The sequence below is a fragment of the Pygocentrus nattereri genome, chromosome 4 (genome assembly GCF_015220715.1).
Source record: "Pygocentrus nattereri isolate fPygNat1 chromosome 4, fPygNat1.pri, whole genome shotgun sequence".
In the NCBI taxonomy this organism is placed as follows: Eukaryota; Metazoa; Chordata; class Actinopteri; order Characiformes; family Serrasalmidae; genus Pygocentrus; species Pygocentrus nattereri.
The window spans coordinates 3,185,052-3,212,551 of NC_051214.1; the positions used below are offsets into that span (position 1 = coordinate 3,185,052).

Below are 27,500 nucleotides of genomic sequence, written 5' to 3' on the forward strand. Positions count from 1 at the left end.
ATTACCACAGAGAACAGTTACAGCACGTTTCCCTGAACCTGAAAAACACTTTACATGCACTCAGTAATCCCCAATAAAACACCTCACTCCGATCTAGAAATCCGATTCAGGAGTCTGATAAAGAGGCTGGATTTGAGCTCAGTAATCAGATTTCTCAGTGCTGTGAGCTCTTACTCTGATTTCTTTCATTTCTCAGTCTGAGCATGTGTGGAAACGGGCGGCGGCACCGGAAATAAGCGAACAGTGTCACCACAAGACGCAGCAACACACTTTCAGAGCGACTGAACCCAAATACATGCTGGACGAAATGAAGGATTTAAATATTCCTCAACTTCTAGATGATGCATGTTCATATTTTCAGGTAAAATTTGTGTGATGTTTTCAAAAAAGTGACGTTTTAGTGAAGTTTTACGTCGCATCCTCTTCTGTGAGCTTCTCGGCTGGTTGTAAAGCAGAAATCTGATTACTGTCTGACTCCTGTAGACCTGGAGTTTCTCCATTATCTGATTACTGTCTGACTCCTGTAGACCTGGAGTTTCTCCATTATCTGATTACTGTCTGACTCCTGTAGACCTGGAGTTTCTCCATTATCTGATTACTGTCTGACTCCTGTAGACCTGGAGTTTCTCCATTATCTGATTACTGTCTGACTCATGTAGACCTGGAGTTTCCCCATTATCTGATTACTGTCTGACTCCTGTAGACCTGGAGTTTCTCCATTATCTGATTACTGTCTGACTCCTGTAGACCTGGAGTTTCTCCATTATCTGATTACTGTCTGACTCCTGTAGACCTGGAGTTTCTCCATTATCTGATTACTGTCTGACTCATGTAGACCTGGAGTTTCCCCATTATCTGATTACTGTCTGATTCATGTAGACCTGGAGTTTCCCCATTATCTGATTACTGTCTGACTCATGTAGACCTGGAGTTTCCCCATTATCTGATTACTGTCTGACTCATGTAGACCTGGAGTTTCCCCGTTATCTGATTACTGTCTGACTCATGTAGACCTGGAGTTTCCCCATTATCTGATTACTGTCTGACTCATGTAGACCTGGAGTTTCCCCATTATCTGATTACTGTCTGACTCATGTAGACTTGGAGTTTCCCCATTATCTGATTACTGTCTGACTCCTGTAGACCTGGAGTTTCCCCATTATCTGATTACTGTCTGACTCATGTAGACCTGGAGTTTCCCCATTATCTGATTACTGTCTGACTCATGTAGACCTGGAGTTTCCCCATTATCTGATTACTGTCTGACTCCTGTAGACCTGGAGTTTCCCCATTATCTGATTACTGTCTGACTCATGTAGACCTGGAGTTTCCCCATTATCTGATCACTGTCTGACTCCTGTAGACCTGGAGTTTCCCCATTATCTGATTACTGTCTGACTCATGTAGACCTGGAGTTTCCCCATTATCTGATTACTGTCTGACTCCTGTAGACCTGGAGTTTCCCCATTATCTGATTACTGTCTGACTCCTGTAGACCTGGAGTTTCCCCATTTTCTGATTACTGTCTGACTCCTGTAGACCTGGAGTTTCCCCATTATCTCATTACTGTCTGACTCCTGTAGACCTGGAGTTTCCCCATTATCTGATTACTGTCTGACTCATGCAGACCTGGAGTTTCCCCCATTATCTGATTACTGTCTGACTCATGCAGACCTGTTTCCCCATTATCTGACTACCCAAGTGCACGTAAACGTGTTGATTGGATTACTGACAAAATCTGGGTGCTGCAGTTATCAGATTAAGTGCATGTAAACACACTCAGTGACTCAAACCTCACTTAGAATGGTCAATTGGTCAATGAGCAGACGCTTCTCTAAAACTCGAATATTCGAAACGTAATATTACGTTTACGTAATATAAACGAAATATTCCTGGTAACCAAGCGTCCGATACAGATGCCGACAATGGAGACTGGGTTGAAAAACACTGAGGCATTCATACAATCAGTAACAGAGCAGTGCAGAAAAAAAACACATACATAATCCATAACATTCATAATGATATCAGACAGTAACTGAACATAATTATAGCAAATATGCACTGAAAGAAAACAGAATAAAGAGGAAAGAAGAAAAAAAAGTCTTTCACAATGAAATCGTGCACGTAAACAAGAAAATAAGGCAGCAGACATCAAAGAGCCAATCAGAGTGGAGTGGTGTTCACAAATTAAAGGACCAGCTTTATGGTGAAATACTTTGCAGCGCATTTATTTTAGCATTTTATTCACACAGAAACAGAAAAGTCTGGGAAAAAAGGGAGGAGTGTGAAACAGCGCCCCCTAGTGGAAGCTAAATGATAGTAAGGCAAAGCTGCCTTGCCATTGGCTGGCAAACAGCTTTGATGGAGAGGTTGGGGTCGTGTGACAGTGGGTATTATATGGAGTACTTACATATACACGGCTGTGTGTCTGATCTGAGCTGCACGACACATCGTTTATTAATCAATATCGTCATATTTGGTGTCTCATACTACAAATACTCTGATTTATTTGAGCTTCACACTTAAAATTTTCATTTATAACTCTCTGCGACAGTCAGAGCCCACCCTCCAATTCCTTAATGTCCAGCCATAACAGAAGCTTCAACGACCAAATGCACTTTCACGGTGTTCAGTGAGTCTCTTCACCTTCATTCCAGCTTCCGTTCTTCTCAGGAGCCTCACTTTCAGCTCCTCAGAGAACCTGCAGACACGCCTCCAGAGCTCAGTCTGAGAAGCTGGTTGATTTTCTGAACTAATCAAACCCGTTCAGTGGTGCTGAGGTCTGGACTCTGGGGTGGTCAGGCCATCATCCAGCTTCTTTGTTTGAGGTGTCCATCTCCTTTTCTCAGTGAGGTTCTTCTTGATCAGCTACAGATCCTTTCAGACCCACAGCGCTGAGTGGTCTCCTCACAGTGGAAGGATGGACAGAAACCCCTGTGGATGTTTTCAGATCTGGAGCAGCTTGATCTTCTCCTCTCTCTCAGGGATCAAAGCTTTCAGTGCTGTTTATCTGATGGGGGCAGGTTTGGGGTCGATTAGCTCTTCCAGGTGGTTGTTAGGAGCCTCATTTTCTCAGTAGCTGTTATTTATGTTCGGTATCTATCAATACTTCACTTCTCAAAACTCCACCAAAGACAAACATCTGCTTCACAATTTATCACCTATTTAGTGTTTATCTGTCTATTTATTTACTTTCCAGCTTGCTGTTATCGTTTGCGACGTCACATATCAAAATCCTACCAAAGCTCAACATCTGATGAAGCTTATTTGCTTTTCTTTATTTGCTTGATTGCTTATTTATTTACCCATTTGTTTATTTATCTTTCAGCTTGCTGTTGTAGTTCTCATGTGCTGGTTTTATTCTGCATGATCAAAAACCAAAGATCTTTGGTTTGTAGCGCTGGGTTTTGGGGCCGTTTTGGTGTCTACCAGGTCTTCCAGGTGGTTGCTAGGAGCCCCATTTTCTCTCTGGAGCTTTTAATAATTTTTAAGTCCAGTTTTGGAAACTTTTCCACTTATTTCCATTTGACTCGCTCGTGCACGTAGATCCTGAAAATGATCAACCAGCTTCTAAGACTGAAATTTGGAGGTGTGTCTCTGAGGAGCTGAAAGTGAGTCTCCTGGAAAGAATGGAAGCTGGAATGAAGGTGAAGAGAGACTCACTGAACACTCAAACAGCTGGGATTAGATTTAGTCATTTAGACTTCTATGCGATTCTATCAAATTCCATCAAATCAAATCCCCACGATTGGGGGGCAGTCGTGGGCTGGAGGTCAGGGAACCGGCCCTGTGACCGGAAGGTCGCCGGTTCGATCCCCAGCGCCGACAGCACATGACTGAGGTGTCCTTGAGCAAGACACCTAACCCCCAGCTGCTCCCTGGGCGCCGTGGATAGGGCTGCCCACCGCTCTGGGCAAGTGTGCTCACTGCCCCCTAGTGTGTGTGTATTCACTAGTGTGTATGTGGTGTTTCACTTCATGGATGGGTTAAATGCGGAGGTGGAATTTCCCCGTTTGTGGGATTTAAATAGTATCACTTAAATTATTAAATGTGTTTTTTTTTCTTACCCTGAGAAGTGAATCACCTGTACTTTATGACTGTCCTGAGTGGAAATGTAATAACTGAAAGGTGGTCTCTGACTATATTGCCATAAATTCAATCAGCAATGCAACCGAATTACAGCATTTTGTCCATATTTTCCATAATAAGCAAACAAAAAACCTAAAATTATACTGAAAGTGTTGCTTTAAAGGTTCGTAATTGAACCAAAAGACGTTACAGGGAGGAACAGAGCCCAACTGCCACACAGAAACACCAGAGAAAGGCTCGGAGACCGACGAAAACAGAAGGAGCACAGAGGAAGAGAGAGTGGAAGAGTGCGGCATGCAGGTGTAGCGAGGCCTGCAGCGAGTATCCCGGCTCAGAAGCGCGCACAAACGTACCCCTTGCGCCTGCAGCCGCAGGCTGGTAGCGGGACTGCCCGTCAGACGCTTTTCCCACTGACTGGGCCGAGGCTCTGGAGCCGCCTCCATAAAACTGCGCTTTAGCTCGCTAATGCTAGCCTGATGCTTCAAAACATCCTCCTGAGTCTTATCCAGATCCTAAAGCGCCCACAGCACCCAGCAGCAGGGGACAGGAGGGGGGGGGGGGGGACCAACATCCAGGACATTAGTATGAGAACACAAAAAGATACAGAGTCATGGAGTAAACCGGGAACCCACATGGTCAGGATTTAAACACGTTTCCGTAGCAGCAGGTAAGCGAGTCCGAGGCTTTTACTGAGCCGATCCCAGTGAGAACAAACTGGTCTGTGAAACCAGATAAACGGTAGTGTTAAAGGGCCTGTATTACACACTTTCAGCATCATATACAACATTTAAGAACCTTTATACACCAAAAAAAATAGTCCTAGTTTATTTACACATGACCAGTGTCCAACCGATAAGACTGATCTATGTAAATGAGCTCTGCGCTGATTGGCTGCGCCTCATTCAGAAAGAAATTTTGGCTGAAACGTTTCTTATAACGTGTCCTATAACGTTTCTTATGCTTTGCCAAACAGCTGTGTGTGTGTGTGTGTGTGTGTGTGTGTGTGTGTATGTATATATATATATATATAAAAAATAAAATGTGTTGTTTTTTTGTGACATCACAAAAACAGTGAATTCATAAACAGGCAGTGAAGGGGACATTTAGGCCCAGTCCCATTTCTTATTTTAACCCCTGCCCCTTGGTTTTCAACTGTCACTTTGCCTCTTGGAGCTCTTTATAAGGGGCAGTGGTTGAGATCTTCCCTCTGAAAATGAGACCCTCTAATAAAAGAGCATCACTTCATTAACAGCTACTAGCGCTGCTCTGTAGGCGACCCTGCCCGTCTGCAGGGACAGCAGAGGAGGGGAAAGTTCAGCTCCTCACTGCTGGGCTTTAGTTACATTTAGGGATCATACGCCTTCAAAGAGGGGGGCAGGTATTTATTATCACCCCCCCTAATTCTCCAGTGATATAAAGCTGAAGTCAGATATGCGTTCGAATTTTGCCGTTCCACCTTAAATAGTCCAGCAGTTCTGATACCTGAAGTGCCAGAATGTGACTGCTACACCATTTAAGGTGGAACGGGAAGTTTAGTAAACTATCGATTTTTTATACTTATGACGAAAATGACCATAACACACAGAAACGACTGCGATAAAACGACGGTTATCAGAATCAACGTTGAAGACTCACATTTGTGGGTTTCTTTTGGTCACTCTGGCTTGGAGCGTCATGTAGTCCTAACACTTCACCCCACCCCTCTATCTCAACTAGAATCGGGACACCCCACCCCTAGACGAGAATGGGCAAAACAGAGGAGGAGGGCTGAGTGGTTGGGGTGAGGGGTGAAATGGGACTGAGCCTTTGAAACTTTAAGAACATGAATATTCACACTCATTATTTTCACGGGCTCTTTATAGAAGAGCTACAGAAATGAGCACATTTAGGAGTTTAGACTGAAACGCTGGCGTTTATTTGCTTCGTTAAGCTCCGGTTTGTTCTCAAACAGAGGAAAAGCTGAGCTGAGCGCTGTGACCCGTTTAAACAGCGCTACAGGAAAGTGCTGACAGCCTAAACACTTGGGTTCACGGTGCAGACGGCCAGGCCTCACTGCTGGACGAGCGCACAGTTTACAGGAGACTGAAGCAGGAGATGACCCTCTACCAGGCTCTTCACAGGCCTCATGTCTTTTGCGTTCAAGGTGTAGGTTTGGCTCCGCCCACCGTCTACAGGCTGCGTGTATTTTCAGATTCGAAAAGGCTTTAGAGCTGTAATTCTACTCTACACAGGCTGGTTTGGCTCCAAAAACTGATAAGTTCTCAAATAACACTTCAATGTCCGTCGCACTGCCAAAGTTGTTTGAGTGTGGGTGTGTCTGAAGTATAAGCCCCGCCCCCCTCCACTCTGATAGGTCTGATGAGACGCCCCAGATGACTGGACTTTGTCACCGATGGTGCTTTTCCATGAAAGACGATGAACAAGGATGATTTCCAGCCTTTTGATACCGAACTGAAACTCCTTTACTAGTAAGTTTTACGCCCCCTAGAGGTCAGGGCTGTAGCTAAATGTTGTCCATAGCTACTATAATTAGCTATAATAATTATTATTATCATTAATATTTTAAATCTGGCTTGTAATTCAAGGCCAACGATTGCAAATTGTCACTGCAGGAACAAAACCTCGCATCTCAATTTTCGTTTGACTTTTTTTATATACATAATTTGAAAAATGTCACAATGAAAGAACCAACACAAACGATCCAAAATACAAATATTTTTATATTAACCTGAATTAAAAGTGAAGAACGGTTTTGCCGTCTTCTAAAAGAGACGACAAAAAGGCCGAACGATCACGGTAAGTCAGCTTTGCCCGTCCTGAGGTTCTGAGATCAGAAACACGCCGATGTTCGTTCCTTAACGACGGTTTTCTCAGGACAGGTGCTGTTTTCAGTTTTTAGCTCCATTATTTCGGTCAGTCGTCTCATGTCAACGCTTAAAGTCTCCAACGAGAGCCAATTCAGGATGTTTCAGAGCTGCGGGACTCGGAGCGCCGCGGGATACCGGAAATTTGAGGGACTATAAATAGTAGTCGTAGCGAGCGGGAGGTCAGGTGCCATGGCAACTGGTGGTTCTGTAACGTCCAGCTGCCAATTAAAGCGTTAAATTGTGCCCTTCAACCAAACTGGAGGAAAAACATCTCCTGCAGAACAGATCTCCAAATCCAATTACCTTACTCTGCTCATTAATGAGAACACAGCCAATTAAACAGAGAGAGAGAGACAGAGAGAGGGAGAGAGAGACAGAGAGAGAGAGACAGAGAGAGAGAGAGAGAGAGAGAGAGAGAGAGGGAGAGAGAGAGAGAGCGAGAGAGAGAGCGAGAGAGACAGAGAGAGAGAGAAGAGAGAGAGAGCGAGAGAGAGACTGAGAGAGACAGAGAGAGACGGAGAGAGAGAGAGAGAAACAGAGAGAGAGAGAGACGGAGAGAGAGAGACAGAGAGAGACGAGAGAGAGAGACAGAGAGAGACAGAGAGACGGAGAGAGAGAGCGAGAGAGAGAGACAGAGAGACAGGATTGGTGTGTGTGAGCAGCAGTGAGACGAGGCTTACAGGTTTTGTTCTATCCCAACGTGTAGCACACACACACACACACACACACACACACACACACACACACACACACACAGCTAGAGAGCAGCTACAGGAACACACACTGATGAATGTATTAATTTAATCTATTCTATAAATCACTATTAGTTTAATTACAGTAGTAAATTTTCATGCCGCTAAATGCGTCTAAAGCACTGACTTTAGAATATAAGCATCAAATATGATCAATCAGAATAATATAATCAATAAACTATGAACTCACATTTTGGCCAAAAGGAATTTCTCAGGCTATTTAGAAATCCAATAAAAAATAATTACATATCAGTTCGTTTTAAAACGAGTAAACAGTCCCTCCAGTTGCATCTGCGGCAATAAATTAACTAAATTAAATATCAAAATAATGGAATTTAATCCATTTGCAGTGAAATCTTAGATTATAGAGGGGGGGGGGGCATTAACACAGTACATTATCACAATATTGTGGATTAAACAGTACCAATACACGCAGAACCAAGTGCTGATGTTCTATTATTATTTATGTACTTATTTATTTGAACATGTATTAAGCCCACTGTTAAGATGACTGCTCCACCAAAATGCAATGCCATCATCAGCCACAAGATGGCGCCATTTGTTTCTGGTCAGCTCAGGGTTTATGTCGTAACGTTGACAGTGCAGTGGACTCAACATCACAATATATTAACCTGCTGTAGTAAAATGATCTGGATAAAAGCACAAGTTGATCTTTGAAACTGTGTAAATAAAATAAATAAAATTATCTGCTAATTATGTCACAGCAGTCCTGTTATAAATTTGTCTAACGTCCATAAAAAGATTAAAGTGAGATAAAACAGGTTAAAGTTTGAAACAGAAAGTTTTCTCCCGGAGGAAAAGTTCACAATATATCACAATAAAACCTCTCTATGCTATATCTTCCATGTACAATACATGGCCAAAAGTATGTGGACACTTGGTCTTCACGCCTACAGATTCCAGAGAATCCAGAAGAGCATTTGTGAGGTGAGACACTGATGTTGGACGAGAGGTTCTGGCTCACAGTCTCCGCTCTAGTTCATCCCAGAGGTGTGTGATGGGGTTGAGGTCAGGGCTCCGTGTGGGCCGGTCAAGCTCTTCCACACCAAACTCACCTAGTCATGACTTTACGGAGCTGCTTTGGTCACTGGGGCTCAGTCCTGCTGGAGCAGGAAAGGTTCTTCCCCAAACTGTTCCCACAAAGTTGGGAGCATGAAATTGTCCATAATGTCTTGGTGCTGAAGCATTAAGAGTTCCTTCCACTGGAATTAAGGGTTCTAGACCAACCCCTGAAAAATAGCCCCATATCATCATCCCACCCTCCACCAAACTTTACAGCTGGCACAGTGCAGTCAGGCAGGTAACGTTCTCCAAACCCAGACTCGTCCATCAGACTGACAGATAGAGAAGCTGATTGGTCACTCCACAGAACACGTTTCCACTGTTCTAGAGTCCAGTGGTGGCGCTTTACACCACTCCATCCGACGCTTGGCATTGTACATAGTGATCTTAGGCTTGTGTGCAGCTGCTCATCCGTGGAAACTCATTTCATGAAGCTTCTGACTCACAGTTCTGCTGATGTTACGGCCAGAGACAGTCTGGAAGTCAGTCGTGAGTGATGCAACAGAGGATGGTGATTTTTATGCGCTACGTACCCACTATAAGTTTGCATGGCCGCTTCAGTGTTGCTTCCATTTCACAATAAACGCACTTACAGTTGTCTGGGGCAGACCTAGCAGGGCAGAAATTTCATGAACTGACTTGAGGCAGAGGTGGCATCTTATGACAGCACCAAGTCACAGAGCTCTTCAGTGCGACCCATTCTACTGCCAGTGTGTGTCTATGGAGACTGCAAGGCTATGTGCTTGATTTTATACACCTGTTAGCAACGGGAGTAGTGAAGAGGGGTGTCCACATACTTTTGGCCATGCAGTGCATCACACATTTCACTAATTGCAATGAAATCTTACTGTGGCTGAAGTGTGGTGAGTATCAGTCATGATGCACTGAATCGTTTAATGATGCATCAATAACATAATTTATAACTATGGGAAATGATCTAATTAAAACTTTTTAACCATTTTATATTTTGATGTTTTTAAGCGTGGTACCTGCAGCGAACAGCTCTCTAGCCTCCGCATGTGTGCATGCGTCACACGGAGTGCAATCAGCTCTGGGTCAGTAATGTTTAGTTCCCAAACCGACACACATGATCAGAACGCAAATCACAGCAACCAAAGCAGAAAAACAATCCTGTTCGGTTAAGGAAACAATATTAGTTAGAAAACAACAAAAAAAACATTTTTGCAACAAACAAACAAACAAACCCATTGACGGTTCACGTCACTGTGCTTATAACTGAATCCACACAAGCATGCACCCATCGCAGCATGCAGGACACACAGCCTGAGGAGAACGAGAGTGAAGGGCAGCCAGAGAGAGAGCGAGAGAGCGAGAGAGCTCGGCCTGAATTCATTCAGATTTCCTTTTTTTCTGTTCATTGTTTTTTTCAGTTTTGCTGAATTGTTCCCGATGGTGGGGCAATACGAACCTCCAGCATTAGATTGCTATGTCTCACATATATATTCTCTCCCTGCACTCTCAGCTTGCTCTGCGGAGTCAAAAACAGAAACCAGACAAAACAAAAACGTTGGTAATAAAAAAAATAAAAAAAAACAATCAAATGCAAACCAGCAGTGAAAAATCCAACCCAAATGCAGCTGAACGGCCGTCCAGACCTTCATCCGCTGCAGTGACGCAGGGCAGCGGTGCTGCTCAGCATCTAGAGGTGTAACAGTTACTGAGCGCCTGCCTGCAACCAGCCCAGCGGAGCGGCGGCAATCCAGGCCGAGACACGACCAAAACCCCAGAATAATCCATTTCTCCATGTTAGTCAGTTACGTCATCCACTGTCTGTCTGTCTGATGGTCTGTCTGTCTGTCGGCCTGTCTGTCTGATGGTCGGTCTGTCTGTCTGATGGTCGGCCTGTCTGTCTGATGGTCGGCCTGTCTGTCTGATGGTCGGTCTGTCTGTCTGTCTGATGGTCGGTCTGTCTGTCTGATGGTCGGTCTGTCTGTCTGATGGTCGGCCAGTCTGTCTGATGGTCGGCCAGTCTGTCTGATGGTCTGTCTGTCTGTCTGATGGTCTGTCTGTCTGTCTGATGGTCTGTCTTTCTGCCAATAATTAAGGACATGCAATAAGAAAAACGTCTGATATAAAAGCTCCACGTTAGCAGAGTTAGCTGTGTTCAGTTAGCAGCTAACACCAGCTAACTCTGCTAACTGAACACAGCTAACGCTGCTAACTGAACACGGCTACCTCCAGCTAACTCTGCTAATCTAAATTAGCTAACGCTAGCTAAATGTGCTATTTAAAAATACATAATGCTAGCTAACTCGGTTTCATCGCCCCGGCCGAACTGAACCTGCGTGCGCCGAGCAATTAGCCCAGCAATCAGCGAACAGTCGTTACTGAAGGTCTGGACGGGTTCTGCCAAGAGCCAATCACAGTGAAGCACAGCACGAGTACCGAAAACACGATGAAGACACGATTCATAAAGAAAAAAAAACACCCAAAAAAATCAAAGAGATCAGATCAAAGGACTGAAACGATCAAAACAGCAAAGGATGCAAGAACCTCACTGATCTCCATCCAACAAATAAATAAACAAATAAATCAGAGCCATCGATTAATCAAGCCATCCGGTCAGCAGAGCTAATTAACCTTGTTTTCAGAGGAATCAGCCCCTTCGCGTCCGGTCTGTTAGCACGATTGGAGGGAAAAAGGCAACAGTTAGTCTGAAACGCGACCAGCTGGACGCTGTACTTTGGCATTGTTGTTGACATTTGTGTAACTAGAGAGGTGCATGCTGGGAAGGTGAGCAGACCTCAAACGGCGGCTCGGCTGAGACGGCAGCGGCCGCGGCCCCTCCAGGCTCCGCCCCTTCCTCCACCTGTGGACTCTGATTGGTGGAATGATACGAATCATCAGAGGGGAAAAGAAAAGGTGAAATGGATGACGGGAAGGCCTGATCGTCCAATAAGAACACGAGAGAGACGCCCTGAGCTCAGGGATTGGCTAATCAGAGTGTAAAGGGGGCGGGGCAGGGTGGTGTCACCTGCATGCTGATTGGTGGATGCAGTGACGCACATGCTTTTCTGTGCATGTGGCCGTTTTAGCCGATGCTTGTTCCCATTATGACCAAAGTACCTGAAGAAGAGTGAGCTGCAGGCCCGTCCACCTGAACCTGGGTGATTATTAAGTAAACCTGACTTATTTTTAAACAAACAAACAAACAAAAAAAACACAACAAAACAAAATAATAACAAAAATGGACTGAGCCATTCCGCAGGGATACGATCCCAGGATTAAGCGGATTAAAGAAGAGCGCCGGCAGGATTATGACTGCACTAATGTCCAAAACAAAGACTTTTTTACGGCGTACACGTCCACAGTGGCTCTAGTTTGTACAGTCGCTAACAGTGTGAATAAGGCTGGGAGACTGGAAGGGAATGGGCTATAAATAGACTCCCTCAGGAATGCTGGGAAAATTGATTTTACATAAAAGAGCCTGACCCCAGGCTGAGCCGGAGCGAGCGAGCACAGAAAATCTGGTGGGGGTGGGAGAGAGAGGGAAAATAAGAGAGGGATACAGTGAGGACAGCAGGGTTAGCAGTGAGGGAGGAGAGCGCACATACAGGCAGTGCTTAATTTGGCCGTTAATTTGCCGGAGCTCATAAAAACGGACCAACAGGTCGCCCGAGACGATTTATTTGAGGTACCGGAGCGCAGCGGGACACCACGGGCCCAATAATAGCACTTATTAAACTCAGAGTGTGCATCGTTTCCTCAACAAGCTGCAAGGAATTATTATGAGGGAAGTCTCAAGCTGATCGGAGAGTCCATCCGGGCCGATTTTAGCGGACCGGTGTCGTTAACCTTAGTCCCGAGGCTTCGTTACAGCTATTTTACCTCCATTCAAAGTGCAAAACGACTTAATAAACTCTTATTTTCTTATTAAAGTTTCATTTATTAAGTATTTCAGTAAGAAAACACTGTGTAATGTTATAAAATATGTTTTATAATTTATCTGTATAGAGTTTCGTCTTTTTTTGGCCCACCACACATTGCACTTCAGCCCATTTTGACCTTTGGTCCAGTACCGAAGGTACCAGTTGGTTATATTTACGGTTTTTGGTGCTCAATATTGGTACCCAGAGGACCTAATGGCCCTCTAGGGTGAGGACAAAGTCACCATCGTCAATAAGAGAACCAGAACGTGAACTAGAACGGTACACTGATGTGTCACTCGCTATCTCTAGGACCCCCACAGGAAGAAGTACCCAGCACCACATAGTCTGGGTGCAATTTCACAGCAGATTCGTTACAGTTCACTCTGGATTCAATGGGTGCAGCTGTCTTTGTCAGTTCGGTTCAGAACACGATTCTAATATAAACATTAAAAATGAAGTCATATTGAAGTAAAGGTCAGTCTGGTGTGACACTGTATTGGTTTTACTGACCTTAATATACTGCACTGGGTGGCTGTGATGCCTATAAAAACACAAGTGTACGACCGGACTGTGTCGATATTGGTTTACGTACACTATCAAAGGCGTCAAGGTTTTTGGTGCATCTTACGCACATCAGCGAATCAAAAAGCGGACGAGGTGGACAGTTAATCTGGCTAGTGTTACGAAGCTCACACAGATGTCTACAGACTTTTATATCAATTCATTTGTCAGCATGCACCGTATGTTAATTTGAGTGGTGGCTCGAAAGAGCTACACCAACTACCTGGTCACCACGTCGTATGAACTTTCATATTATTCTTTAGAACCTAACGTGTACGGAAATTTAGTGGTTTCAAAGTTCGCGGCTCAAAGTCGCAGTAGAGCTCTTTCCAGCTCAGGCACAAATTAAGCGCTACGAAAAGGTAAGGTTGGGGGGTAAACGTCAGGGGTAGTTTTAGGCAGCCGGGTCACACGTCTCCTCCTGAGAGGTTGTCTCTACAGTAACCTCGCCAGGCCAGAAGCGGGTGTGGGCTTTGGGCTCCAAGTAACACAGCGAAATGGCCAGCGGCAGCGCCAGGGCCAGCGACAGCGCCACCGAGTGGCAGGCGGAGAGGAAGACGGCAAAAATGAGGAGGAATGAGGGCAGCAGGGAGGGCGAGGAGAGGGGCAGGTAGCGCTGCACTCGTTCAGGCAGCAGGGCGCTGCACTCCTCCGGCAGGCATGGCAAGCTGATGTAGCCGTCTTCGTCCAGCAGGGTGGGCAGCCGCAGACCCTTAAGCAAGGACAGGAGCGCAGAGCCTAACCTGGGGAACGCTCCAGGGGGGCCTGGGGTGGGGTGGAGCTCAGTGGGGTCAGAAACAACACCCACTGCTGGAGAGGACAGACCATCACTCGCTAAAGTGGCGTAGTCGGCAGGGATTCCTGGGTCACTGGGGTTTCCGGGGTTTCCGGGGTTGCCGTGATCACCGGCTGCCCAGGCAGAGGGGTCAGAGGGGTCGAAGGGAATGTCAGGGTCGTCCTCGGAGATATCAGACAGCACGTCCAGTTCGGAGATGGTGTCCAGGGTCGGGGGAAGTGAGGAGAGGGAAGATGACGAAGGAGAGAACGGGAACATGAAGAGAGACTGTGCATGTGAAAAAATGGGTGGTTACCATGACAACCCACACAAGGCCATGCAAGGGGTGAGCAAACAGAAGCGAAAAAGAAAGAAGAGAGAGAGAGAGTGAGAATAAAAAAAGAAAGAAAAGCGTGTTCATGACAGAAAAAAAATTAACAGTACGGGATAAAAACAAAAGAGTGTCCAGGAAAAAGAGAAAAGGAGAGAAAAACACAACATTAGTCAGTGAGACAGTGTAAGGTCAAAGGTTGCAGTGCAGCAGAAGATTGGGGGTGGGGGGAGTGGTCAGCTTTTGGGGGGGGCGGTTGGGGGGGGGCAGGAAAGGAACACTTAAGGAAGAGTGACGGTGCGAGAAGGAGGAGGGGTGTGAATAAGCACTAATATTAAAAAAGTAAACTAAAAACGTCAAATATTTCCGTCTCAAAGCGAGAGAGGCCCAACAGCACGTCCAGAAGAAAGACTGGACTCCAGCCCGGGGCTAGCTTCCCCCTATTTTCTGCCTTAATGAGCGTCTAATTGGGCGAACAGGAGCTCAGCAGAGCCCTGTTTACATTCCTCTCATTACCAAACAGGACGCCGACCTGAAGCCTGGCTTAACCCTTAGAAGTCTCAGCTATTGTTCATTGAAATGAGAGAAGAAACTGTGTGGAAAGTGAAGATCATGAACTTTCAATTCGTACCTTATTAGTGTTCGCAGGCAGAAAAAGAAACATTTTATTATTATTGGAATTTGATGAAAGGAAAATGTTGTTCATAAGGCTTTATGACAAGCGTGTCACGACAACTGACATAACCCTACATAAGCAATTAGAAATGCATGTTCCAATAAGCAGAATCTATCATAAAGGCTACTTTGATCAAAACTGTGCAAATGCAACCCTTATAGCGAATGACACTTATTGGATCAAGCATTTATGAACATTTATGTAGGGTTATGTCAGTTGGTGGTTGGTTAGTGTAGTGGGTAACACCTCTGCCTTCTACACTGTAGACGGGGGTTCAATCCCCACCTGGACAAACACCCTACACTAAACCAATAAGAGTCCTTGGGCAAGACTCCTAACACCACCTTCGCCTCCCTGTGTAAAATGATCAAATTGTAAGTCGTTCTGGATAAGAGCGTTAGCCAAATGCCGTAAATGTTGCCGTGACAATCCTATATAGGCATCATGTAGCCTACAGTAAAGATAAAATAATAAACAGTAAAATACAAAAAAAATAAATATATTCAGACAACAAAACGAACGAGAAAAAGAGCAGACTTTAATTTTTCGACCCATCAATTTTATGTTAGTTTTATTTAATAGTAGCTTAACATAAAGGTGTTTAATTATATTTCAACTATTGTGGGAACTGCAAAAAGTTCCGTTGGTAATATTTTTGAGTAATTTCCTTGATCAGTTATCTACCTCTGGATTTGATCACCAGTATTCAAATTTCTGGATATTAATTTCACTTCATTCCTGATGTTCTACGTTCTACAGCTTTTAATCTTCCACAGCTCAGTTTCCTCAAATCTTTACAACAGTTTTTCGTAAATATTATCGTATATATTATTTACAGCTTCCTAATAATGATCTGAAAGTTGTAGATTATCAGAATAAATGTACCTTCAAAAATTTTATATTGCTGAAAAAGTTGACTGTAAACTTTTAAACAGCACAGGCAGTTCACTGTATGTATGTAATTAGTTATGTAATGTATGCATGTTTATTGTATGTATAGGTAAACAGCAAGTATAGAAAAATGATAATAACTGGACTTCTAAGCGTCAGCCAATCGCTTTGGAAGCAGTTCCTAAGTGCCAAACTGAGGGAGGGAGTGTGTTGGGGGGCCGTGTAAATAACATTTCCAGGGTAATGTGTGGTCTTCTCCTCTGAAGCCGTCTTTAAGTCGCTCTGAATGGCCTCTGTCTGGTACAGTGGGGGTCAGAAGAGAAAGACCAGCTGGACTGGTCACTCGCACCAGCCCTGAATGCAGCCCTTTGAAGGACGTATAAAGGATGCGTCTGAGTCGGTGACGGCGGACACAGAGCAGGCTGGAACAGACTGGACGTCGGGGTCATTATACGAGCCAGCCTGACCCGACAGAGCAGCCTTCATGCGGGGCTGATACAGTCTGACATGTGATTTCTTTCAAAAATAAAGAGCCGGCTGCTGACCGAATGGAGGTACGTGGCATCCGCTCTGCTGTGGGAATCACGAGTCTCTAAAGAAGATTTCACCGTACACTAAAGTAACAAAAGCAGGTGTTTATCCAAGACAGCCGTCATTAACATATAATAACCCTTAATAACAAATGTAACCCCTTAAACTCCGAGGGTCTCGTCAACTACAGAACACAGTCATTTTTATTACAATAGATAATAATTTACAAATGTTTTGGGATCATTCATAGTAGCTATTGAATCATTCAATGTAATTACTCAGTGGTAGATACTGAATAATTCATAGTAGACACTACTTATAATGTAAATTCATAGTAATTACTAAATAAATCATAAAAAGTACTGAAATATTCATAATAGTTCCTAAATAATTCATAAAAGATAGTAGATAATTTTAAGTAGATACTGAATATTTTATAGTACATACAATACATAATACATACTGAATAATTCATAACAGATATTGACTAATTTATAGTGGATACTGAATAGTTCATATTACATATTACTAAAGATTTTATAGTAGTTACTGAATAATTCATAACATATACTGAATAATTCATAATAGATACTGACTTATTTATAGTGGATACTGAATAGTTTATATTAGATACTAAAGATTTTATGGTAGATACTGAATAATTCATAATATATACTGCATATCCCATAATGGATACTGAATAATTTATAGTGGTTACCTGATAATTTGCAGTACATGCTGAATAATTCATAACACATATTGACTAATTTATAGCAGATACTAAAAAAATTATAATAGATACTGAATAATTTATAGTAGATACTGAATAATTCATAACAGACACTGAATAATTCATAATATACATTGAATAGATACTGATTAATTTATAGTGGTTGGCTGATCGTTTGTAGTACATGCTGAATAATTTGCAGACTCTAAATAACTTTGTAGGTACTGAATAATTCATAGTACTTACAGAATAATTTACAATACTTAATGAGTATTAAGATTAACCCAATAATGTCCCAATCTAAAATTCTGGCCTGTACTTTCTCTGATCTTGCCTGAGCACAAATATGAGGGGAAAAATGATTAAACCATGTGACTAAAACGTATCTGTGATTAAAAGTATCAGATTAAATAGTTGTGTTTTGGTAATATGGGACCAGCAATACTGAAAGTGTGACTGTGTGACGAGTACAGACACATTTATCTGAAGTTGACCCACAGAACGTTTCGACCAGTCAGAGCAGGTTCACTGAATATTCAGCTGCTGAGTGAGTTAATAACTGTATAATAACCCTGTAGTTTAAGGGGTTAATAACACAACTGATAGATAAAACAAAATTAAATATATATATAAAAAAAAAAAAACACAGAAAATCACAGATTCACGGCTTCTTTCCTCTTCTTCCTCCTTCGGTTCTCCTGCCTAACCTGTGAAAGGCGAGGGTGAAGAGCAGGACGAAGAGCAGGGCTATTAAATCCTCACCTTAGAGTCAGACAGCTCCAGGGCGCCGTCATGCCCGGCCTCTCCGGAGCCTGGGATGTGGGAGGAGTCCTGCTGGAGGGCATGGTCACTCACACTGACCACTGGAGCTGCGGGGCAGAAATCAGGCTGTGAGCTGGACGCCGTTTTCAGCTATGCTAATGCACTTTTGTCCACGTTTATGCCTCAGAAACCACAAGATGAAGTGTATTAGAGGTGGTTTGAGGCCAGCATGAGACGAAGCAGGCACGCAGTTAGGGGGGTATAAGCTTCCGTTACTCATTAGCTGCATTAGCCTCAAAAATCCAGTGCAAAAAACTGCAGAATCACACTATAAACACCAAACCTGTCCTGACTGGCTGACTGACCACAGCTGGGGATAAATGGAGTTAATTGGGTTTTTGGCCAAACTACCGCTTTAAAACGATGCACTTCAGCTGGTGGGTTTAGGACATGGTGTGGGGGTTCTTGCACAACCGTTTCAGTTCATTAAACTCCAGCTCAGAAGTGGGCCACGGGGCACTTCCCACAGCGCCCACTAAGGGGCGCTGCTAGTCTAAGCTGAAGTGTTCGGGTGCCCTGGGAGAGGGCAGGGTGGTGCTCCGAAATGAGGTCAACTGGCTGGACCAGAGCTGAAGCTTCAGCATCTGAGCCGCGCTCGGTTAATGCCCATTGTTTGGTCGTCCCAGGAGGGAAAGGACGTCGCGCGTGGACGAACGCGGCGCTTTTCCAGGTTTACTTTCGACTGAAAACGGCAGGAGTCAAACGCCACGACCAGTCCGTTTCCTCTGGAAGCTTCTGGAGCACAGACTGTGTCAGGTGTGATGTTTTCCGCAGCACACCAGCAGCAGCAGAGACGACCGCAGAGCTGGCAGCACATAAATCGGGGGGTGGGGGTGGTTTGGAATTATGAAATGGGAAAAACAATCACAGCCCTTTCAATTTCCATACAATGGAAGTCTGTCTCCAGCACTTGCATATAGATCTGGAATATTTTATTATCCACTGAATTTCCATACAATGGACATTTTATGTAGGACTGGAATACTCAGTCAACTGAATTACCATACAATGGAAATCTGTCTCCAGCACTACTGTATGAATCCCTGAATATTATCTCCGATAATTTTCCATAAAATGGAAATCTGTCTTCAACACTGGCTTATAAATTCAGAAAACTGTATTATCCATAAAATGATCCATACAATGGAAATTGGTTTTTGGAACTAACATAAATTCCTGATTAGTGTTAATCAATTTTCATAAGACAGAATTTTGTCTTTGGCACTAGCGTATAAATTCCTCAATATATTATCCATAAATTGTTTATAAAATGGAACTTTGCATTCAACACTGGTAAATAAATTCAGAATATTATAATATTCCTAAAATGACCCATATGGTGGAAGTTTGTTTTTGGCACTAGCATACAAATCCCTGAAAATGTCTTTGGCGCTAGTGTATGAATTCCTGAATATTTTCTCCAATAAACTTCCATAAAATGGAAATCTGTCTTCGGCACTGACCTATAAATTCAGAATATTGTATTATCCGTTAAATTATCCACATGGAGGACATTTGTGTTTGGCACTACTATATGAATTCCTGAATAGTTTTTACACTCATTTTCCATAAAATGGAAATTTGTCTTCGGCACGGACACATAAATTTGGAATTCTTCACTAACCATTAAATTTCTATACAACTGGAAAATTGTTCTTAGAAATAGCATCTACATTTGAAATACTTTGAATTTCCATATAACGGCTTTGGAACTGGCACATTAATTCGGAATACTTTGTCCCTCGAATTGCCATTCCATGCACTTACACTCCGACATGCGAAACACTGCATCCGATACTTGAATATCTGAAAGATAAACTAATCATTAAAACTACTGAATGAGAAATAACTGAATAACAGACGACTGAATCGGCTTATACAGCAGACGGCAACAGCGGGGGTGATTATTACTCCTGCTCTGGAATCTGGGAGGGAAATAGTAAACAAATACACAAAAACCCGCAGTAAACAAATACAAATAAACAACCACACAACAAAGTAACCCAGCGTCCAGGCATGCACTTAAACAGGGTGTTACTGAGGGGGTGAGCGCCGAATCAGAGCTCATCCAGCCTGGATCTGGTTCAGAGTCACACCCAGCCTGGATGTGTGTCTCTCCACCGCCGCAGGGCGTTCCCGCTCAGTACAGCGCCGTGCTAACATGCTAACTGGCACAGTGGGCACAGAGGTGGTCTGCAGGTCAGCCTCCACACAGGCTTTACTCTTTACTCCGCTCCAACTCCGTGATAAGAAAGTCTTTATGTTAAGGCTGGGCAATATGGCCCGACATACACACACACACACACACACACACACACACACACACACTCACATGGCGCTGTTGTGGGAACAAAACCTTGTATCTCCATTTTTGTCGTTTTTCAGTTTTTGACATGATTTGAAAATTCCTGTGGTCCTTTACATTGTGTGTAAATTTCAAGATGAATGGACCAAAAGAAACGGCCCAAAATGACTTGGAAAAAATTCTGGTTCCATTGACTTCCATTAAAAGTAAAGTATGTTTTTTCCTTCTCCTGTAAAGTTAACATTTTGGAGATACGAGATACAAGGTTTTGTTGCAGGGAATTTATATATATATATATATATATATATATATATATATATATATATATATATAAAAATAAAAACACACACACCCCCACACAACGCTTATGCTTCATTTTACATCATTTGAACTTGTTTCAGTGTAATGTACAAAAATAATAAAAAAAAAAGAACAAAAAAAACAAGTAAACAACCAAAGTTCTCCATTTGAGGCGCCCATAATTTTAATAATAATAACATTACTGCTTGCTAGCTAACGCCTGGCTCTCACGCTGCTATATCGCCACCTAGTGCACAGACACAGAAAGTGCTGACGGTGAAGGCTCTGCTGCTGATACCAGCCCGAAAAACAGAACCGAGACCATTTCATCACAAACACCTCCAACCCAGTTATTATCATCAACATGGGAAAACTATGCGGATCACGCCATCGGTCGTATCACACACACCTGCACTCTTAAGAAAGATGGTCCTTCTACGGTTCTTTAGTAAAGATAATGGTTCTTCCTACAACCGTGAACACCCAAAGAACCCTTTGCATAACTAAGGGCTCTCTGCATCATGAAAGGGTTCTTCCGATTGATGGAGAAGGGTTCTAGAGTACCAAAAGGGTTCTGCTATTGTTACGTCAAGCTTGTTACAACAGTAGAAGAACCCTGCAGGACCCTTTTCAAAAAAGACCACCTACAACACATTCCAAATCCACTTCATGATGCAAAGAACCCTTTAAAAGGGGTTCCTTGAGTGTTCATGATTGTATACAGAACCTGTGTCTTTACTAAAGAACCCTTAACGAACCAACTTTTTTTTAAGCAATAATGAAAGAATCCTTTTTGATGCTGCACAGAACCATTTCACCATGCGAAGAACCATTTAAGCATGCGAACGATTCTATACAGAACTTTTCCGTTACTAAAGAACCCTTGAAGAGCTTCAAGAGTGCATTTTACACGTCCTGGTCCTCTGAGTGCTGCAGTGTAAACAGCGCCTCCAGGTCCGTTTGTGCATTTAAAGTATTTTTCTTTAAAGAAAACAGAACAAAACCATGATTAAATGAATCGATGCTTCACTGAATCAAAGCCCAAGTGAACTGATTCATTCTGAGCTCGCAGATTAATGCGGCTCATAAATGTTTCTGGTCTGTACCTGAAAGCTGGAGGTGAGGATGGGCCTGATGACCGGTCAGGCTGATGGAGACAGAGAGGGCCGCTGGTATCGACCAGCGTTAATGCACACAAGGCTGACGGGTTCATGGACTCGGTCTTTAAGTGCGCGTAATTAAGGGTTAAACAGAATGACCCAGAGCTCAGAAAGACCAGCGTTCATCAAAACGAGCGGCCACTGTCTGACCGCACGCCTAAGAAAGAAAGAGTACAGCGGCACGCGAAGCTGAGCTTTAGCCCCCGGCTTCAGACTGGGATGCCTTCAGGAGCCGAACGCCTTTATTTTCTACTTCTTTTAGTTCTGAGGTTTAATGTTGATCCGTGCCTCGTGAGGACAGTGAGCCGATTCAGAAACAACGGCCTGCGGCCTGAGCTGACCGCACTGCAGGCTACAGCGGGCTCTCTCAGCGCTGCCTCGTTCACCTCTGACCTCAAAGATGTCACTCTCGAGCCTTACTCTGTTCTCATCTCTCTCGCTCTCACTATCTCTCCTCATTCCCCCCTCTCTCTCTGCCCCTTGTCCCAGAGACAGGAAACAGATGTCCCTCTCATTTCCTGTGTCTGTTCACAACAAATGGGAAAGACAATGCAGTCACACACAGTCACGCACGCGGTTTTCTTATATACATATATACACTATACTGCCAAAGGTTTTCACTCACCCATCCAAATCAATTAATTTAGGTATTCCAGTCACTTCCACGGCCACAGGTGTATAAAGCCGAGCCCCTAGGCCTGCAGACTGCTTCTACAGACATTAGTGAAAGAATGGGTCGCTCTCAGGAGCTCAGTGAATTCCAGCGTGGTGCCGTGATCGGACGCCACCTGTGCAGCCGTGAAATTTCCTCACTACTAAATATTCCACAGTCCACTGTCAGCGGGATTATAACAAAGTGGAAGCGATTGGGAACGACAGCAGCTCAGCCACGAAGTGGTCGGCCACGTAAAATGACAGAGCGGTCAGCGGATGCTGAGGGGCATAGTGCGCAGAGGTCACCGACTTTCTGCAGAGTCAATCACTACAGACCTCCAAACTTCATGTGGCCTTCAGATCAGCTCAAGAACAGCGTAGAGAGCTTCATGGAATGGGTTTCCATGGCCGAGCAGCTGCATCCAAGCCTTACATCACCAAGCGCAATGCAAAGGGTCCAATGCAGTGGAGTAAAGCGCCACCACTGGAGTCTAGAGCAGTGGAGACGAGTTCTCTGGAGTGACCAATCACGCTTCTCCATCTGGGAATCCGATGGACGCGTCTGGGTTTGGCGGTTGCCAGGAGACGGTACTTGTCTGACCGCGTTGTGCCGAGTGTAAAGTTTGGTGGAGGGGGGATCATGGTCTGGGGCTGTTTTTCAGGAGTTGGGCTCGGCCCCTTAGTTCCAGTGAAAGGAACTCTTAAAGCTTCAGCACCAAGAGATTTTGGACAATTTCACACTCCCAACTTTGTGGGAACAGTTTGGGGACGGCCCCTTCCTGCTCCAACATGACTGCGCACCAGTGCACAAAGCAGGTCCATAAAGATGTGGATGAGCCAGTTTGGTGTGGAAGAACTTGACTGGCCTGCACAGAGTCCTGACCTCAACCCCATAGAACACCTTTGGGATGAATTAGAGCGGAGGCTGTGAGCCAGGCCTTCTCGTCCAACATCAGTGTCTGACCTCACAAATGTTCTTCTGGAAGAACGGCCAAAAATTCCCATAAACACTCCTAACCCTTGTGGAAAGCCTTCCTAGAAGAGTTGAAGCTGTTATAGCTGCAAAGGGTGAGCCGACATCATATTAAACCCTTCGGATTAAGAATGGGATGTCACCTTTTATAATGTGTGTGTGTGTGTGTGTGTGTGTGTGTGTGTGTGTGTGTGTGTGTGTGTGTGTGTGTGTGTGTGTGTGTAAAAAAATGTGTGGGGAAAAAAAATAAAACAAATATTACGGGACACTTTATGTTCCACGTTTCATTTCCTTTTCCGACATGTCAAGCTGAAATAAACAGAAACTGTGTTCCCTGTAGAGGAAGTAGAGGAACTTATTTTCATGTACAAAACAAAACATAACAGGTGTTGTGAATGTGTGTATGCAAATATCTGTATGTAATAATGTCCCATATGTGTTTAACTACCCAAGTATCTATAGGTATCTACAGTCAACACTACTTTAGGTGTCTCAGTAAGCATTTATAGGTGTTTCTGTTCCCCACGGTCTTCAAAATAAGGCAGAAATGTTTGTGTGTAATCCTGAGTCAGGAGTGTAAAGGCTTCCATCAAACACACACACACAATTTTGTCTTACATACTTTGTGAGGACTTCCACAGTTTCTATTGAAGCTTTTGTATCATTGTAGTCGACCAGTACTACTCACACACCGAAACCTAACCCTAAGCCTTGTGAGGGTATTTAGGAATACAAGACACACACACACACACACACACACACACACACACACACACACACACACACACACACACACAGAGACAATGCTCCCAAACAGGCTGCAGTTGGTCTGCAGATCTGTGCAGATAACCGAGTTCACCACCTGGAAGTGCAGACAGAGGCGGCCGTGTTTGTGTAGAGCAGGAAGAGCCTTGTTAGCAGAGCAGACGTGCTGGATCATGAAGAGCAGCGCCGGCTCCGCTGGACGACTTTATTGTTGTCTCTCTGTCGGCCGGCGGCTTTCAACACACAGCGCACACCATCTACAACTGTTTGAACATGTGCCAGAATGTGTACGAGTGCTGAGCTGGTACGGCTGATATATCTCACACACACACACACACACACACACACACACACACACACACACACACACAGCAGGGCTGGAAGATTAATGGCTCTGTATCAAAATCATAACTGTCAAATCACAAGAGCTGCAACTTCTATCATCTTAGCACGGGGTCGACAACATGAGGCTCTTTTACTGTCCTGTCGTGGCTCCACAGCTGAATCAGATCAGCAGGTAATAATAAAATAATCCTCCTCTACAGTAAAATAAAGCTCTGCTGATCCTTCAACACAGTTTAACAGTAAATGGTCTTAAACGCTGGAGTTAATGTAGAACTGCTGATTCACCCTTTAACCCTGAAGATCAGCGCAGACGGCTGGTCACCATAGCAACACAGACGACAGTCTCGCCCAGCTAGTAGCTACGACACGGCAAAGAGAGAGATTTAAGACGAACACCGATAATCTGGAGACGGATGGACTGATTAGTGTTTATAATCAGTCCAGCTGGTTTCCTGATACGTTTAATCTGCAGCGAGAAACTGAAACGCTAAAAAGTCACGAGGCTGAAGTTTCTCATTCGCCAGCTTCTCGTTTCAATTCTCCCGTTCCACCTTAAACGGTGCAGCAGTTACATTCTGGCCCATCAGGCAACATTTAAGGTGGAATGGAAAAATTCAAACAAGAAGCTGGAGAATGGGAAGCGACTTCAGCCGAAGACGAACGTTGAGAGACGTTTTACAAGAAACTGATCTAGTTTAGAGGAAAAGTTTCCTGCTGGAGATGCGAGAAAAGCGGCTGTAGCTGAGCTGAAGACTAAAGCAGAGCAAAGTGAGTCTGAGTTTTAGTTTATATTATAGTTTTTAGTCTATTCCAGCACATCAGCACCCACGGAGACACATTCACAGCCAAGATGGTAAAATGGGAATAAAATGTTGCAGCTCCCAAAGTGTCTGATTGTTGTTGAGAGGACAAAACGGCTCTTCATAACATTTGGTTTGCGACGCCTGTCTCAGCATATTGTCAGTGGGAAAACGAAACAACAGAGAGCTCGTAAACCACCTGCAGTTGAGTCAGACCAATCAGAAACCACCAAACTCCCACATACTGTGACATCACAACCACATCTGTTTACGGATAACAGTGAGTTTGTTTACATGCTCTCAATAATCCGATCATAATTGGATTTCTGCAGTTATCTGATTATTCAAATGGTCATGTAAACAGCACAGTCCAGTTTAGAAATCTGATTTAGAGGCTGGATTTCAGCTCAGTAGTCAGATTTCTTACTGGCAGGCTGGCACATTGTGTTCAACGTTTGAGCCTCAAGGCAGAAAAAGGAGACATGCTCATCCTAACAGCCCAAAAAAGAGGACTCAGCCTATAGAAAACAGGGTTTCAACCACACAGTCACTGATCAGCCTGCAAACCACCAAGCAAGCCAAACCACCAGCTACACAGAGCTGACGCTTTAGATGTATATGGGTTCTGACACAGTACACTTTTAAAGTAGACTCAAGGGTTCTTTAGTAAAGACAGTGGTTCTATATAGAACCATAAACACCATGGTTCTTTGCATGGTGAAATGGTTTGAAGAACGTGTTGTATTCAGTTCTATATAGCACCAAAGAAGCATTCTGCTATTGCTACACGGTCAAGCTTGTAACAGAAGAACAACTTTTGGTGCTTTACAGAACCATACAACACATTCTGCATCAATCTGAAGAACCATTTCACCGTTCATGTTTCTATAAAGAACCACTGTCTTAACTAAAGAACCCTTGAAGAACCATGATTTTAAAGTGTGCAACATACTGATCACTACAAGCATGGACAAGGGCATGGACACAAACTCCCACCAATACAGTCGTGTCCAGTTCCACTCGCTGGGATCTCCAGCTATTGCAGTAGCTGGGAAAGTGAAGGCTCCGCGACGTGGAGTTCCACCACATCTTGCATAACTGCAGCTAATGGAACGTCACCAGAGCTCAACATGCTCGGAGAACCATGCTAACTGCTAACCCTGGTCTGTTAGTGTTGGCTAGCATCAGGTTGAGAGACAGTGGGGTAGCGGAAGGACCACCCTACCCACCCAGAGAGAGACAGAATACATATGGCTGTGGCATCACCAGCAGTCCATCCTTATTTACCCGGACATATGAGATCATCTTAAACAGCAAGTCATTCTTAAAGCTCTTTACAGACGGAGCTTCAGCAGCTTTAAACTCAGACGGTCAAAGGGGTCCGATCTGTCCGATAAGCTGAGAACACACTGGTATCAGGCTCAGGAGTGTGTGGGGGAGGACGTGCCAGACAGACGCTCACTATCAGATCCTCACACTCACTGAAAGAGCCTCAGACACACACACACACACACACACACACACACACACATACACACACACACACACATACACACACACACACACACACACATATACACACACACACTCACATATACACACACACACTCACATATACACACACACACACACACACACACACACACACACACATACAGACACACACACACACATACAGACACACATACACTCACATACAGACACAAATAATGTTCTAGGAACATTCAAATTATGTTCTAGGAAGCTGCCACAGCTTGGACCTGTCTAGAACCGCATGAATGTGGATGATTTCATAAAGATAAAGAAAGATAAAGTACAGTACATCACTGAATTTCTAATAAGGCTATTATGCAGATTAACATTTGGAGCAAAGTGACAATAAAATCAACCTCCAGCATAAATGAATAAGATTAACATACAGAACAAATTTACCATAAAGTTCATATCCGCAAAGAAGCTCCAATAAAATTCCTTTACGGAATCATTTCTAATAAAGTCAATATCCAGAACCTCTAATAAAATTAATATCCAGAGTGAATTTTTTATTAAATTTGAATTTCTAACAAAATTACGACACAAAGTATCTCATAATTTGAAAAAGGTGGTCATCAAATCTTGAGGCAGGTAATCTGACAAGAAATCAATAAATAATACACTGTAATTCCTGATTTATCATAATTATGTTCTTGCGATTTCTTTA

General features: G+C 43.8%; 1 protein-coding gene across 27 annotated transcripts in view; it reads right to left on the bottom strand.

Moving 5' to 3' along the window:
• Positions 1-27,500, bottom strand: part of epb41l2 (erythrocyte membrane protein band 4.1 like 2) — a 136,947-nt gene that overhangs the window by 15,441 nt on the left and 94,006 nt on the right. For 11 of the 27 annotated variants that reach the window (XM_037537590.1, XM_037537589.1, XM_037537603.1 and 8 more), the window contains 5 exons: positions 17,939-18,045; positions 11,556-11,630; positions 11,393-11,428; positions 10,221-10,280; positions 4,443-4,601 (listed from right to left, as the gene is read on the bottom strand). In XM_037537590.1, coding sequence (XP_037393487.1) covers positions 4,443-4,601; positions 10,221-10,280; positions 11,393-11,428; positions 11,556-11,630; positions 17,939-18,045 — 437 coding nt within the window. Of the gene's footprint in view, positions 1-4,442; positions 4,602-10,220; positions 10,281-11,392; positions 11,429-11,555; positions 14,306-17,938; positions 18,046-27,500 lie in introns of those variants that run through there. The other 16 variants (XM_037537608.1, XM_037537607.1, XM_017720767.2 and 13 more) reach the window with 7 other exon arrangements.